This window comes from Varanus komodoensis, unplaced genomic scaffold (genome assembly GCF_004798865.1).
Source record: "Varanus komodoensis strain SLA01 unplaced genomic scaffold, ASM479886v1 scaffold203, whole genome shotgun sequence".
Taxonomy (NCBI): Eukaryota; Metazoa; Chordata; class Lepidosauria; order Squamata; family Varanidae; genus Varanus; species Varanus komodoensis.
Genome location: NW_025335575.1, coordinates 71175 through 85873, shown reverse-complemented (window position 1 = coordinate 85873; position 14699 = coordinate 71175). Strand labels below are relative to the sequence as shown.

The following is a 14699-nucleotide window of genomic DNA, read 5'->3' as shown; positions in this document are numbered from 1 at the left end:
GAAGCCTGGCCGGTTTGACAGCATCCTTCCTACATTTGATCCTCTGCTGGGAAAAAAACAAAAACCCGCGGTGCGTTGATAATCGGGTGACAGGCAGAAATCCAACTGGTGATGCGCTGCAATCTGCCTGCAGGGTGAGGAAAGGCTCCACAGGTTGTGTTCCCTATGCATCCTGCTTCCAGGAAAAATATACTCCCCCCCCCCCCCCGCCCCGTAGCCGCGGCCAGAGAGTTTTCTCTGCCCTCCCGCCGCCGCCGCCGCCTTTGAGAGCTTTTTATAGCAGGCGAGTTTCACTTTCAGATTCCCAGAAATCATTCCGAATCCTTGAAGAGCAAAGCGCGTAGGAGGGACTTTCCAGACGGGCCGAAGGCTGCGCAAAGAGAATCTCCCGCCGCAAGCTCGGCTCAACCTGTGGTTTTTCAAGACCGCTTTGCAACGAACTTGGTCCGAGGCGAGGCGCTCCTTTTCCTGTTCCTTCGCCGGGCGGCGAGGGGGCGGCCACCGGGGGCGGGGCGGGGCGTCCGCCTGTTCGCCGCCCCGGTGCCGGCGCCTCTTCGCAAGTGACGGAAAAACGGGCACCTCGACCCGGCCCGAGCGAGCGGCCGCCTTTCTGGGCAGCGGCGAAGAGGGCGCCGCGGGAGCTGCCCGGCCGACCGCCGCCTCGGCTTCCCGGGAGCGCGCCTCCTCGGCGGGGCTCCGTGGGGCCTCGCGCGCGGGAAGCTGCTGCGCGCCGAAAGCAGCGAGGGAAGGCGGGAGCGCAGGGCCTCGGCGGTCGCCCCGCGGAGATGAGGCCCGGCCTGGCGCCCTGCGCGGCCGCCCTGCTGCTGGCGCTGCTGGACTTCCTGGCGCTGCGCCTGGCCTGGCGGGCGTGGCGGCCGCCCGGGGGCAGCGCGCTGGGCCTGGCGTGGGGCATCGGCCTGCTGCGCTGGGCCCTGCTGAGCCTCTCGGCTTGCGCGGCCGGCCGCTGCGCGGGGATCCCCGCGTGGCTCAGGGGCGCCCTGCTTCCCGCGGCCGCCCTCCTCGGCCTCCTGGTGCCCTGCTACGCCACGCTGCAGCTCCTGCTCCTGCCCAGAGGGGGCGCCCTGGAGCTGGCGCACGGCGGGGGCAGGACGGACGTCCTCGCCCTCAGCTACCTCATTGTGGGCGTTGTGGCCCCGCTGTGGGGTCACCTCGTGCCCCAGAAGCGGGGTGAGGAGGTGAAGAAGCCCATGGCATCCTTGGGGCGCCTCTTGTCTAGCTTGAGGCCCGAAGCGTTGCCGTTTGTGGGCATCATTGGATTCCTGGTGGTCTCGTCCTTGGGTGAGTAAGATATGGTGATATATGGCCTTGGATGGGAGGGGGGCCCACATGGGTCTTCGACACCCCGGTCCCATTCTTATCCCTTCCCAACTTCAAAACTGGTCCACAGTTCTAATTCTATCTGGACCGATATTTAGCTTTTTATGTCTTTAATTTACCAGCATACTGCCCAAAGAACTTTGGTTACCAGATGCTCTATACATCAAAGAAATAATCAGTAGTTTATTTTTGGTCAGTGGCGCTATAAGAAAATGGCAGATGGCAGAATGGGACCATTGCAATGTGTGCTGCATAGGCTGCACCTGGGCCTTGTCCAGAAGCTGCAGCAGGTGCAGAAGGCAATAGGCAGATGCTTGATGGGACCTGCAGCTTTTCTTACGTCAGATCTGAGTTGCAAGAATGGCGCTGGCTTCCCGTTAGGGCTGAGCCACAGTCAAGGCTCTGTTGCTGGCATGCCCAGCCCTAAGCAGTTTAGGACCCGGATGCCTAGCAGGACACCTCCCTTATAGCTACCCAGTTGCCCTTTAAGAGGAGGCTCTGCTGATGATTCCAAAATTATCCAACACAATAACCCGGACGGTGGGCCTTCTCCATGGTGGCATCCACCACGGAAAAACCAAAACCTTTCTCATGCAGTTTGGGAGGCTGAAAATACGGCATCCTTCAAAACTTCCTGAAAGCACACTTGTTCACCCCGACTTGCCCCGGCTTGTGATTAAATTAGCAATTCCACCCCAGTCCTTTTATTTTGCCCTTTATTATTATTATTGGAATTGTTTTAAAAGTGCATTTTAAAAGTGCATTTGATATTGTTGTTCTAAATGTGAATTAAATATTTGTGTATGTAAAGGGATTTAGGGATTTTTACTACTTGGTAATGCAGAATACAGCATTGCATAAGGAAATACAGTGGTACCTTGGCTCACGAATGCCTCAGTTCACAACCAGATCGGGCCACAAACAAAAATTTCATAAAAAATTTGTCTCAGGTCGTGAACTCTGCATTGGATTGGCGACCGCGATCGTAGCCATCTCCCCCCCACCCCGAGTGGGGAGATGGCCGCAATTGTGCTGGGGGTGGGGGGCGGAGATGGCCAAGATTGCACTCTTTCCTGCACGAGTGCAACCGCGATCTCAGCCATCTCCCCCACCCCCAGCATGATCGCGCCAGTCTCCCCCCCTCCCCCGGAATGCCCGTGATCATACCCGTCTTCCCTCCAGCACGCCGGATGACTGTGCATGCAGGGATGACGGGCACGAACGCAGTCATGCTGGGGGTGGTGGGTAGATGGCCTCGGGGGCGGGGGGGAGATGGCCACGATCTTTGTTGTTCTTTGTCACTTTGCTTCACATTTTTCTGATTTAAAAAATGGTTACAGAACGGATGAACCTTATTTACACTGAACCTTACGGAGAAATTTAACTTGGCTCATGACCAATTTGGGTCACAACCAGAGTCTTGAAACGGATTAAGTTCGCGAGCCAAGGTACCACTGTACAAATGGTTTTTCCAGGTCCAGCTCACTCACAGTCCTAACTGTGAACGGGGCCTACATATAAATGTTAGGATAGTGCAGTGTTTTTTCTCCTGCAAATTTCATATTTGTTCCGCTTGGTGGTAGCCTCCAACAGATCTATCACTGATATGCAGGTGCACAAAACAAATTCAAGAATTGAATGTGGCTTGTCATTGAAACATGGGTTCACCTGTTGTCTGAACCCAGCCACACTTGCAAACCACGGTGAACAACCCACTATTCACAACACAACAACAAACCATGGGGTCCTTTCAGACAAACCATGCTTCTTTCTGGTTAACAAACCATGGCTTGTTAACACAGTTGGGTTCAGACGACACAGCAACCCATGTTTCAGCAACAACCCATTCTCAGCTCTGGAGTGTGAGTTGTTGAGTTGTCCAATCAGTCACAATTAACTGTGTACCCTCTACATCCCACTACTCCCCTTGTGAGCCCCAAAACTGGAGGTGTGAGTTCCTGCTGACCCTCCTAGCCCCAGGGTGCTGGACCCACCCCTCTTTCCAAGAGCCCAGGAGTCCTAAGAGCTTCCCTCTTGTGTTCCTTAGGCGAGATGGCGATCCCATACTACACGGGACGGGTGACTGACTGGATTTCGAGCACACACAAGTCTTCCGCCTTCCATCAAGCTCTCTGGATGATGTCTTGGTTCACCATCGGCAGGTACAGAGCAGCTAACCAGGGGAGTATTTGTGGGGGGGGGGGGCTGGAGGAACTCCAGGGAGCAAGGAGCAGAGAATAACCGGGGTGCTGAGCAAGAGGGACCCACACGCTCTTTCTTACCCCCCTCAGTGCTGTGACGGAGTTTCTCTCCGACCTACTCTACAACACCACGATGAACCGGTTCCATGCCCACCTCCAGAGCTCCATCTTCAGGTCTATTCTACACCAAGAGATTGGCTTCTTTCATGCCAACCGAATAGGTAACGGGCCTGTGATCCCACACAGGGACTGTCCACCTCACGGTCACCTAACATGCCTCCCCCAGATCTGGTGGCAGTGCAGTGCCTTCCCTCTGGCTGGAGACACCTCCGTGATCTTCTCATCATCAGTGGTTAGAGTGTTGGACTGGGACTCAAAATTCTAGTCCTCACTCTCTCCTGAAGTGCATCAGATGACATTGCCTCAGCCGTTGAACTCTGGCCCGGCCCACCTCACAGGGTTGTGAGGATAAACTAGAGAGGAGGATGACTGCATAAAAGCCACTTTGGGTTTCTTGCAAGATGAGAAATGTTTGGATAGAAATGCAATACTAATCAATGAATGAATTAATAACGACGTAGGCCAACCCAGACTTCCCACCCCGAGGTCAACGTGCTTTGCTGTAGGCCAGCCACACACCCTGTGTGAGAGTAGCCACAATAACCAGTGGGGAGGAAGTTCAGGCGCTTGGGGGGAACGAGGAGAATCTGTGCCTGAACTGAGGGCAGGACTGCTGGCGAATCTGTCCTTGAAGGAAAAGTGAAGCAGTTGGATAGGGAGAAAGGCGGCTGCGCCCTGCCCTGCCCTGCTTTTCCTCTGCTGCCTGTCCTCGCCCACCTGCTAACCTGCTCTCTCCTCCCGGCAGGCGACATCACCTCCCGCGTTTCCTCCGACACGGACGCGATGAGCGAGGCCCTCACCGGGGACCTCAGCCTGCTGATGTGGTACCTGATAAGGGTCACTTTCCTCTATGGGATGATGCTGTGGCTGTCGGTGCCCCTGGCCTTGTTCATCACCGTGCTGCTGCCCTTCATCCTGCTGGTGCCCAAGCTGACTGGGAGATTTCACCAGGTACCCGGACGGGAGCGCGGTCCCGCTGGTCCCCGGTGCACGAGGCCAGGCCAGCCCTGGGGAGGACCGGCCAGACACCTCGGTGACTTTGAAAAGCGAACCTAAGAGCATGAGAAAAGTCCAGCTGGATCAGTCCCCTGTCCCTTCATCTGGCAGCAAACTGGCTGGAAACAGCACCCCTCGGGGAGGATGGGCGCAAGAGTCCAGCTGCTCAGCAGCTGGCGTGTGCAGGCCTGGTGCCTCTGATACTGGAGGGAGCACATGGCCAGCCAGGCTGGTAGCCACAGGTAGCTGCCGCCGCCTCCATGAATTTCTCCAGTCCCTTTTGAAAGCGGTCCAGCTTGGCAGCCATCCCTGCATCCTGTGGAAGTGAATCCCACCTGTGCTGTGTGAAGAAGCGCCCCTCATTTTATCTGTCCGAAACCTCCCCCATCAGCTGCATGGGGGGACCCCTTTGGGTCCCCTCTTCCCTTTCTCCACAGCGGGTGTCAGGTCAAACACCGCTATCCCCCGCCTTTTCTCTAAGCTGAACAGCCCCAGCGGTTGCATCCGCCCCTCATAGCAGAGCTGCCGCAGCCCCTGCAGCATCTCAGTTCCCTTTCCTGCCCCCTTCCCAATGCCACCGTGTCCTTTTCGGGAGTGGCAATGGGAGCTGTACGTGGCATTCAAGCGGTGGGGTGTGCCGGCTGAATGATGCCGTCCGTCTTGGTTTCAGATCGGTTTGGTTCTAACTTAAGTCGGACGTGCAGTTTGCCCTTTCACCAGCTTGATCTGGCCTGCCAGCCGGCCACTGTGGCAACAATCAGTGTCACCCAACACACGCCTCCCATAATGCAGTGGGAGCAACGCTGGGCAGTTGCCCATATATGAACAGGCGCCGTATAGAAGCCAGCTACAAATGGAGATGCTTTTAGATATTCCATCTGCTTGTACTGAAGACGTTGTATAATCATTAGAAGGTTTTCTGCCTTTTGTGCAAATCCGGCTTCATATATTAAAAAGGGAAAAAGGAAGCACAAATATTCAGCTGCCCTTATGAGGTGCCTCCGGGGGCAGCGTTGGGGGGCCCTGCTGTGTGTGTGTGTGTGTGTGTGTGTGTGTGTGTTTGTGCATGCGCACACTTGCACGCGTCCATGCCAACTGAGAACAGCTGAACCGTCACACCTGCTCTGTGGGGAAGGCCCCATTTCTGGCCTCCGGTTTTTGGGCCACACTGGCTTCACATCTCGACGTGGCGTCTGTGAGGCTAAGGAGCAGCTGCCCGCTTTGCCTAACTGATGCCTCATCTGCTGCCGCATCTTTTGCCCCTGCAGACCTTGGCACAGGAGGTCCAGAGGTCCTTGGCCAAGGCCAACGAGGTGGCCGTAGAGACCTTCCAAGCCATCACCACCGTCCGCAGCTTTGCAAATGAAGATGGGGCTGCGCGGCAGTACGAGGAGAAGCTGCAGGAGACCTACAAGCTCAACAAGTGGGAGGCTGTGGCCTACGCCATCTCCATGTGGACTAGCAACGTAAGGGACGCAAGTGCTGTTGAGGGAGGGAGCGGAGCTAGGTGCCAAAATCGGGCAGGGATGTGGGTGAGCAAGCCCCTGGGTCATAGGCCCGTTCAGTTAGTGAGGAAGGGCTGTGAGACCTCCTGAGACCCTAAAAGCTGTTCTCCCTCTTTCAGCTCTCCAGCCTGGCGCTCAAGGTGGGGATTCTCTTCTATGGAGGCCGCCTTGTCACTCTGGGGCATGTGACCAGCGGACAGCTTGTTACGTTTGTCCTTTATGAGATGGAGTTCTCCACAGCGGTGCAGGTGAGTCTGGGGCTGCACCTGCGTGTGCAGATGAGGAAGGAAGAATTTAGGAGGAATGGCTCTGGTCTGGCCATTCCCTGCCTCAGTTTCCCTCAGGTGCTGCCTTCCTCAGACAGAGTCTGTTTCCTTCCCCGCCAGGTCCTCCTCTCCCTTTACCCCAATGTGCGCAAAGCTGTGGGTTCATCTGAGAAGGTTTTCGAATACATTGACCGGACCCCCAAGATCCAATCCACAGGGACGCTGGCACCCGAGAATTTACGGGGACACGTTGTGGTGAAGGATGTCTCGTTCAGCTACCCCGACAGAGACAATTCCCTTGTGTTGAAGGTACTAAGGGAATGGGGCAGAAGCCAGAACTGTGGGAAGGAAGTTCAATGAGATTAGAAAGGGGACATCAAGAGAATTTTTTGCAGCCTGTTGGCATTCCTCAGAGGCTGGAGAGCAGGATTTGTGTGGAAGTCCACGGGTTTTAGCTGCCTTTAGGTGGCTGGGGTTAAGCAGGCCTGAGAGATCCCTTTCCTTCTTGGCTCATTGTGCTGCTTTCTGGGCATCAGAAACTAGAAATTAAAATGCAGAATTAGCTATGAAAGCAGGTAGGTTTGATCTGAAGGCTTGGCTGGGTCAGAGCATTGCAGAGTGACATGGCAGAGGTGGCGTCCTGGTGAGACCTCCAAGGGCAGAATTATCTCCAGGACTGTGGCCCTCTGCCAGTTCCCTGAGCCTCCTGGTCCTTCCAGTGTCCCTTCTTCTGATGCTGCCTCTGCCCCAGCCCTGTCCAAGTGGCCAAGCCAAGGAGTAGTAACCGTCATGCACCTTGTCCCCCCTTCTTTCTGGGAGGTGGTGCAAATTGGACCAAGAAAGAGAAGAAAGCAGATAGGTAATGGCAAGGAAGAGGAGACTGACCTGCAGAAAACATCTGGGCCAAGGGCTCCCCAAAGGCTGGAACCAAAACAGACCTTAACTGTGGCCTGCCCATTGTTCTTCCTCTGATGGGGCTGCATTCACACAGCATGACAAGCAACCCTGGGTGGTTACCATGGTTTACCACGATCTACCTGATAGACAGGCGGTTTCCACATCATCATGGTTTCCGTTTTCTCTGCTCAGTTTTTGCACTGTTGATGCATATCCTAGCAGCCACTGCACTTGTGGATCAATTCCAGGGTACATCACTCCCTGCCTATATTGCTTGCCTTTTCGTTATCACTCCACACAGAGAGGCAGGATGGCTCCTGAAGTCACTCTTTTCGAAAGACTTTGTAGTAGTTGTTTACCAGGACTGTGGAAACCACAGTTCTGGGTTCAGACATCATGAAAAACCATGGTGGAAACCACGGAACAAACCATTGTTTCTCATCATGGTTTCTAAAGGCCAAAATTACCATGGTGAAATACTACGATTGGGTTCAGACAACATGACTGACCAACAGTGATTAAAAACCCAGCCAGAAAGTGCAGCAGTGCTGTCATGGGGGAATTTGGAGAAGGTGTCTGGTGCCTCACGCAGCACAATGGAGTAATTCACAGTAGATCTTCCACTGCCCTGCATGTCCCTGAATTCCAACATCGAAAATTAATTAATTGCCCAGGGAAGAGGCGCGTCTCCCCAAAGCTGTGCCTACTTGCACCCTCCTTTGCCCACAGGGGGTTTCCCTGGAGCTGTGCCCTGGCAAAGTGACTGCCCTGGTGGGCCCTTCCGGGTCAGGAAAGAGCACCCTCGTGGCCCTGCTGCAGCGGTTCTACGAGCCCCAGCAGGGCCAGGTGCTGCTGGATGGCGAAGAGCTGGGCGAATACGAGCATCACTTCCTGCATCGGAAGGTAAGGGACCTTCCCGGCCCCTCGAAACACCTTAGTGTGGGCATCACTCCATGTTTCTGCAGCTCTTGGAGCAATCTGGATTGGCCCTCTTACCTAGCTGTCCTCTGGGATGCTCTGTAAGCTCTGCTTGCTTCCTGGAAGCCTGCCCTCCATATGACTGCTCGAACCCCGTGGCAGTTTTGTGTCCCTCCTGCAACGCGTACGCAGCGTGGGGAGCACGGCTGAGAGCGGATGTCCTTCGCCGCACCTGGCTTGCTGCGGTGCTTAGAGGTTGGATCCAGCATCTCTAGGGAGGTGCCCCAGGGAGACGGGGGAATGCTGGTGGGGAGGGGGAGCTCGAAAGTGCTGGTGAAGTGCTGAGGTTGAGGACGTAGGAGACCAGGGAGAAAGCGGGGAGGAAATCCAGCTGCCGTGTGACCTTCAGGAGGATTGCAAGCGGGGCTTTCTGAACCCGTGAGAGGGCAGCTCCTCATGAAGGGGAGGGGAGCAGCAGAGGTTTGGGACCCGAGAACTAGGCTTCAGGTGAGAAGGAGCCACTCAGCACACAAGATGATTTTTAGCCAAGGAGTGACTGCTTGGGAAGAGCAGGACATTGCAACAGGACATAAAAGATACGGGCCAGGTTTGCACAATCACAGGGGAAGCGGCCACAGTGGTGTCTTTTCCGTGTTCCTCGTGTGACAGTCACGCGATGCATGATGTGGCTCATTACCCTTGCAGAGTTCGGTTTCCCACGGTGTCCAAACCCAGTGAGGTGACTTCCAAACCATGCCAGGACCCAGCTCTCTCCCACAGTCCTCCAACCCAAAAAATCCAGTTTTTATATTTTTGTATTGTTACTTATTTGTTGGAAGCCACCCCGAGGCTTATGTGAATGGGGCGGCATACAAGAATCCCAAATAAATAAATAAAATTGCTCGAAGCTAAGGCGTTCCCAGAGGAGAGCACTTGAAGCACCAGCAGAAGATGCTATTGCATAATAGAAATAATTGACTAGAAATCCAACTTGTCTGGCAGTCTGCAAAGAAGCCAGGGCCAGGTGCTTAACGCTCTCTGCCCCTCCACAGTGGTGCCATGTGAGACTCGCTTCCTGTGCCCACATCCCTTGCTGGGTTCTTTTCTCTCCTGGAATTCAGTAGCCCTCCAGATTCACTGACCCTTCTGCCCTCCCTGCAGGTGGCGCTGGTGAGCCAGAATCCAGTGCTCTTTGCCCGGCCCTTGCGCAGCAACATTGCTTATGGCTTGGAGAAGGAAAACGAAAAAGTTACGAAAGAAGAAATGGACAGGAAAGTGGTGGAGGTGGCCCAGCGAGTAGGAGCTGATAAGTTTATCACCAACATGAGCAACAGCTACGACACGGGTAAGAGCCGCCCCCTCGTCCCTCCTCCTTGCAGTGCACCAAATCCCCATCTGCTGGAGAGGAGATGGCTGAGTATAGCTTGGAGAAAGTCCCTGCTTCGATCTGTTGGAAAGGGCGGGTCCCCAGGGATGGGGAAAGAGCGGGTCCCGTGGGTCCCGGCGGGTAAGGAAAGAGTGTTCGGTATCTGAGGTTGTGCAGAGCTGCTGCTGCTTGGAGGAAACCGCACTGGGCTTGATCAGGGACTGGGAAACCTCCTTCAGTGTTTGGATCAGTTTAGTCCCAGGCGATGTCGTTGTGGGGGCTCACATGGTGGGGCTGCATCGCGGAGTGATGAGGAATGGTGTTGCTCCTCCCCCAGTGCAGGCAGCCATTGAACGAGACCCCATGGAGGTGTTTGTAAGAGGGGTGTGTGAGTTCATGGAGAGGAGGCGTAGCTCTTCCCTTCCCAGCAGTGATCCCACTCGAAAATGTCTCCCCTCCCCACAGTTGTAATTACACGTTAAAATCCTCCATTGCCACCAATGCTTGCTTGCTTGCTTTAATTAATTAATTAATTAAAACATTTTTATGTCGCCCCATTCGCCGAAGCGAATTTTTAAGGCCTCACTAGCGGTGCGGAAGAAAGAAAAGGAAGCCCCTGTGTCTGCCATGTCAGACTGGAGATTTAATTGATTAATTGCTTGATTTCTATGTTGCCCAACAATTTGGGCAATTTACAACAGCACAAATAATGCAATGTAAAGGGACAAGCAACATGAAAAACATCATTAAAAAGGTTATCATAGAAGATTTAAAACCAAATAAAAATGCTTATTAAAAAAAGCTGTACTAGCTGATATGAATGAATCAGACAAGCTGTTTAAGCAGCTAACAAAGCCCCAGTAAACGAATTAAATGCTCTGCAGTTTTGTTAACCACCCTGAGAGCTTCAGCCATTGGGAGGTATGATGATGAAATGAACAGATAAAACAGAAGAGTCTTAACATGGCATGAAAAGGATATCAAAGGCAGGCTTCAATGAGGAGGTCATTCCATAATGGGGGGGCGCACCCCTGAAAAGGCCCTTCTGGGGCTGTATGGGCATCTCCTACAGGCCATGTATTCCACAGGTCTGAATTTTCCCATCCCTAGATTTGATGGACAAACCATTTGTCCGGGTACCAGGAAGCGCTTAATGCTTTACTGTCACATGTGCTCCAGAACAGGAAGAATTCTGAAATGATTTCTCTGAGGTTCTGATGGGATGTAGATCAAACCGGGACTTCGGGTCATAACAAGAGTGCAACTTCTAGAGAGCCTGCCTTCCTGAAAAACCCCTCCTGTTTCTCACCCTGGCTGCAGATGCTGGGGAAATGGGGGGCCAGATCTCCGGGGGCCAGAGGCAGGGGATCGCCATCGCCCGGGCTCTAATCCGAGACCCCAAAGTGCTGATCCTGGACGATGCCACCAGCGCCCTCGACACAGAGAGCCAGCAGCAGGTGAGCGAGTCGGGCACTTCACTCCTGTGGCAGCTCTTGCCAGTCCAGATGGGATGCCAAAAAACATGACGAAAAGGAAATAGAAAAGGTTCGGGGGCATTCACTGAAAGTGCCGTTTGTCCTTTTCAGGTCGAGAAAGAGATCTATGAAGGGGCGGCGCGTAGCGAGCGTGCCGTCCTGCTCATCTCTCACCGCCTCCACAGCGTAGAGCGTGCCAATCTCATCCTGGTCATGGAAGACGGGGAGATCAAGGAGAGGGGGACCCACCCGGAACTGATGGAGAAGGGGGGAGCCTACTGGCAGCTGCTGCAGAAGCAGCAGAATGGAAACAACGGAAGCAATCACAGCCCTGCGAATGCGGGCAACAGCCTGCTGTAACCATTTCGGAAAGAATGGGGGATTCTCGGTGAGACTCTGAATGGGGGATTCTCGGTGAGACACCCATCGCCGATGGTGGAGCTCAGTTAGCCTTAGCGAATGCGGGAGATCTGATGAAACACACTGTCTGTTTTCACGGCCTTTCAGTAATCTTAATGCTTATAGCAACACACTCCCCAGCCAGCCCTGCCTGTGAGGGGTAAACGCTCTTGAAAAAGCTGGCGCCAGGGGTGGGGTCTCCACAGATAGTGCTCCAACCAGTACATACTTTGGAGGCTTCTAAACAACTGAGAAGAAATCTGTTTATTTAATGTTGAATATGCTGCTGTCTTCGCAAAGAGGCCTCAGTCCCATGATCCTCTTGGACTAAATGTCTCCTTTAATTCATCCTGCTAGAGAGGATTTCGCTGCTCTGGTCATCCCTGGACCATAGAGTCAAAGAGCAGCAGAACTGGAGTGGCCCATGAAGGCCACTGGGTCCAACCGGCATTCAGAGCAGGACCCCAAGTTAAAGCCAAGTTTGCTCCTGTTCCAGAGCCAGCTCTACCATTGACAAAGTGCCTCAAGTGGAAGATACTTGAAAGACAGAGAATGGGGATAAAGGATAAATGCAGTTTGATGCAAGCACATTTTTGTGCGTCTGACTGCAAAATGCCTTGGGCTGGCTGCATGCTGGTCCTTCTCCCCCGTTTTCAGCTAGCTAACATTTGTGCAAATGTATTGCATTGGGGGAACAGGCTTAGCTGAGACGGGGCCTTTTTTGTTGTGGTACTCCTCTTTTGCAACTGCCCCCTGCTTATATTTTCAGTCCTGGAGGAAGACTTTTCTATTCTGTGCTGGCTTTCATTGTTTGGTTGTACTGTAGAAAATTTTGAAGGTATTGTTTCCAATTCTGTAAACAGTGTAGAAGGCCATGTGTGTGAAAAATCAGGGTGTTGATGCTTACCATTGATTTAGGTGTGTTCCTAAAGGCAGAGCTCACGGGCTTTGTGAAGCTGAGTGCAGACCAAAGATCCCACTATCTTTGGAAGCCTCCTTATCCCTTGAATCCCAACGGAGCCCCCAGAAGTGCAGTGCCTCCCGGAAGAATAAGCGCACACGTCTCAGCCGTTTTCCTTGTCTTCACCTGGGTATTCTTAAGGACAAATTCCATTTTGTACTTTGCGTAAATATAGAGGCATTCCCTAAAATGCAGGCAGATCACGTCTGGCTATGCTAGTTGTTCTTTCTTTTTGTATGTCTATAAATTAAAACGAATTCTTACTTTGAATTTTGTCTCTCACCATGTTTTTTGAGGGCATTTGGACACGGCTCCTGCAAGGCATTGCCAGGCCTGCCTTCTCTCCATCCCTTTGCAACAGTACCAGCTCCTGGTCTGGGGTTCCTTTGAACAAGGCACCACCCCCAGTGGGCCACTTCCTTGGGGAGGCCACCTTCTCCTTGTCCTCCTTCACTTTTGCTCTTGCTCTTTCCTCCTATGGCTACCAGTTACTTGCTTGGCAAGCCGGTGTAAGATGGCTGTAGCCTCTGCCCAGACCACAGCGAGAGGCAGGTGAAGTGAGTAAGCTGCAGCGCTGAAAGGGGAAGCCAGTCCAGAAAAGAGGGAAGTGGTCCCCCAGCTGTGCTTTTCCTACTCTGCCATGTGATTTCTTGTTGTTATGTGCTGTCAAGTTATCTTCGACCTGTGGCAAACCATGCATGAAAGCCCTCCAAAATGTCAGCGGCCATTGCACCTTCATTCAGCTCTTCCAGGTTCAAGGTAGTGGCTTCCTGGATGGATTCAGTCCATTCCGTGTTTGGTCTTCCCTTTTGTCTTCTGCCTTCTTCGCAGATCCTAAAGTCAGTTCTGGGGCTGGCTGCTTCTCTTGGTCTCTCTCAGATGTCACTTTTCCATTTAACTTTTGGAGTGGCATAGCACGAAAGGAAACCCCCATGGATATGATTGTTACTTCCAGGAGTGTTCTCCCAGCTTCTTCCCTTAAGAGTGATAAATCCCCTCTCCCCTTTGAATGGACTTTCAGTAGCAGCATGTCAGACAGAGATCTACCTGGTAGAGCATCTTGCAGTACAGTGCCAGCTGCTCCTGATGAGTTTTCCCTTTTTGTGGAGCAGTTAGAGGCACAGGAGGTCTGCTCGGAGAAGCAAATTGGCAGCCCCGTGGTAAAACGGCTGCCGTTTGCCGCTGGGGTGAAAAGCAAATCTGTTGCGATAGAGATCTCTTCCGTGGGCCCTGCGGAACAAAGGGCGGCACGGTGCCTGCCCGTTACTGCTTCCTTTCCCATTTTAACGGCTGCCTGTGTGGTTTCCATATCCTGTTGTCTGATACACCGCGGAAAGCACAATCCCCAGAGATGAGCCAATGGCTGACGAGCGCGCGCGCTGCATCATTAGTCGCTAGGCAAATTCGATAGCGGCAGGCTGGAACCGCGGGGGTTCCCCTGCCCGCGGCCCGGAGTGCGCAGCCAGCGCCCTCTGGCGGTGCAGAGTCGTGCCCCAACGACGGGGGAGGAGGACGTACGCCGAACCCAGGCTTGGGATCGGGCTGAGAGTGCATAGGACAGGCGTGGGCGCGCAGATTTTTCAAAAGTACCTACAATACTAGGTTTGGACCTGCATGGCCAGAAAAGCTCCACCAGCTGGATTTCTGCCTGTAAAGTGGATCAAATCGGAATCCAGCTGCAGGGCACCTCCTCGAATGGTGCTTTTGGACCTCGTTGACTTGCTGGCTCCAATTTTTCCTCCACCTGGTAAATTCAGGTCCAGGGCCGGGAACTATCCGATAGCCCTTTCGTAGCCATTTGCAGTGGGCTAGATTTTAGACTGGACGACCTGCTTTTATGGGGAGCCCTTCCCTGTACGGGGAAAGGTGTGTTCACTTCCTTCAAAATGTGATGAACTGGTGCCGCTGTATTTGCGGGCCCATCTGCTCAGCCTGGTCGTCTGCCCCGAAGTCCTGCTCGGCTAACACCGGGCGTATTTAGCCCGAGTGCGGTTCTCCAGCCGCTCTGCGAAGCGCCGCGCTTGCTCACCACACGCCCCGCTCTTCTCTTCTCCTCTTCGCCTGCCCGCAAACCCCGTTCCTGCGCATGGATTTAAATCCCCCCTAGGAAAAGACATTGAACTGCTCCAAATTTGGCCCCACTCTTCCTTAGGCGCCTTCTTGCTTAACTGAAGAACCGATCCCTGACAAGCAGGAGCTGGACTGACGTGAGAACCGAGCATAAACACGTCTGCACCGGGCACAGCCTGCTGCGCGC

The 14699-nt window shown here is 53.7% G+C and overlaps 1 protein-coding gene across 1 annotated transcript; it reads left to right on the top strand.

Moving 5' to 3' along the window:
• Positions 1-770: 770 nt before the first annotated feature.
• On the top strand, positions 771-12712 carry TAP1 (transporter 1, ATP binding cassette subfamily B member). Its single transcript, XM_044429754.1, has 11 exons — positions 771-1299; positions 3386-3500; positions 3630-3760; positions 4405-4610; positions 5924-6121; positions 6280-6408; positions 6547-6735; positions 8053-8226; positions 9403-9586; positions 10928-11064; positions 11194-12712. Exons 1-11 carry the CDS (start codon positions 786-788, stop codon positions 11440-11442), a joined length of 2226 nt encoding a protein of 741 aa, XP_044285689.1. The 5' UTR covers positions 771-785; the 3' UTR covers positions 11443-12712.
• Positions 12713-14699: the final 1987 nt, after the last annotated feature.

What these genes read in the sequence shown, in the direction of transcription:
- TAP1 (XM_044429754.1), top strand. Translation starts at nt 786, where the DNA reads ATGAGGCCCGGCCTGGCGCCCTGCGCGGCCGCCCTGCTGCTGGCGCTG. An exon ending in ACAATTCCCTTGTGTTGAAG is followed by an intron (nt 6,736 to 8,052) that starts GTACTAAGGGAA and finishes CTTTGCCCACAG; the next exon opens with GGGGTTTCCCTGGAGCTGTG. An exon ending in GAGCAACAGCTACGACACGG is followed by an intron (nt 9,587 to 10,927) that starts GTAAGAGCCGCC and finishes CCCTGGCTGCAG; the next exon opens with ATGCTGGGGAAATGGGGGGC.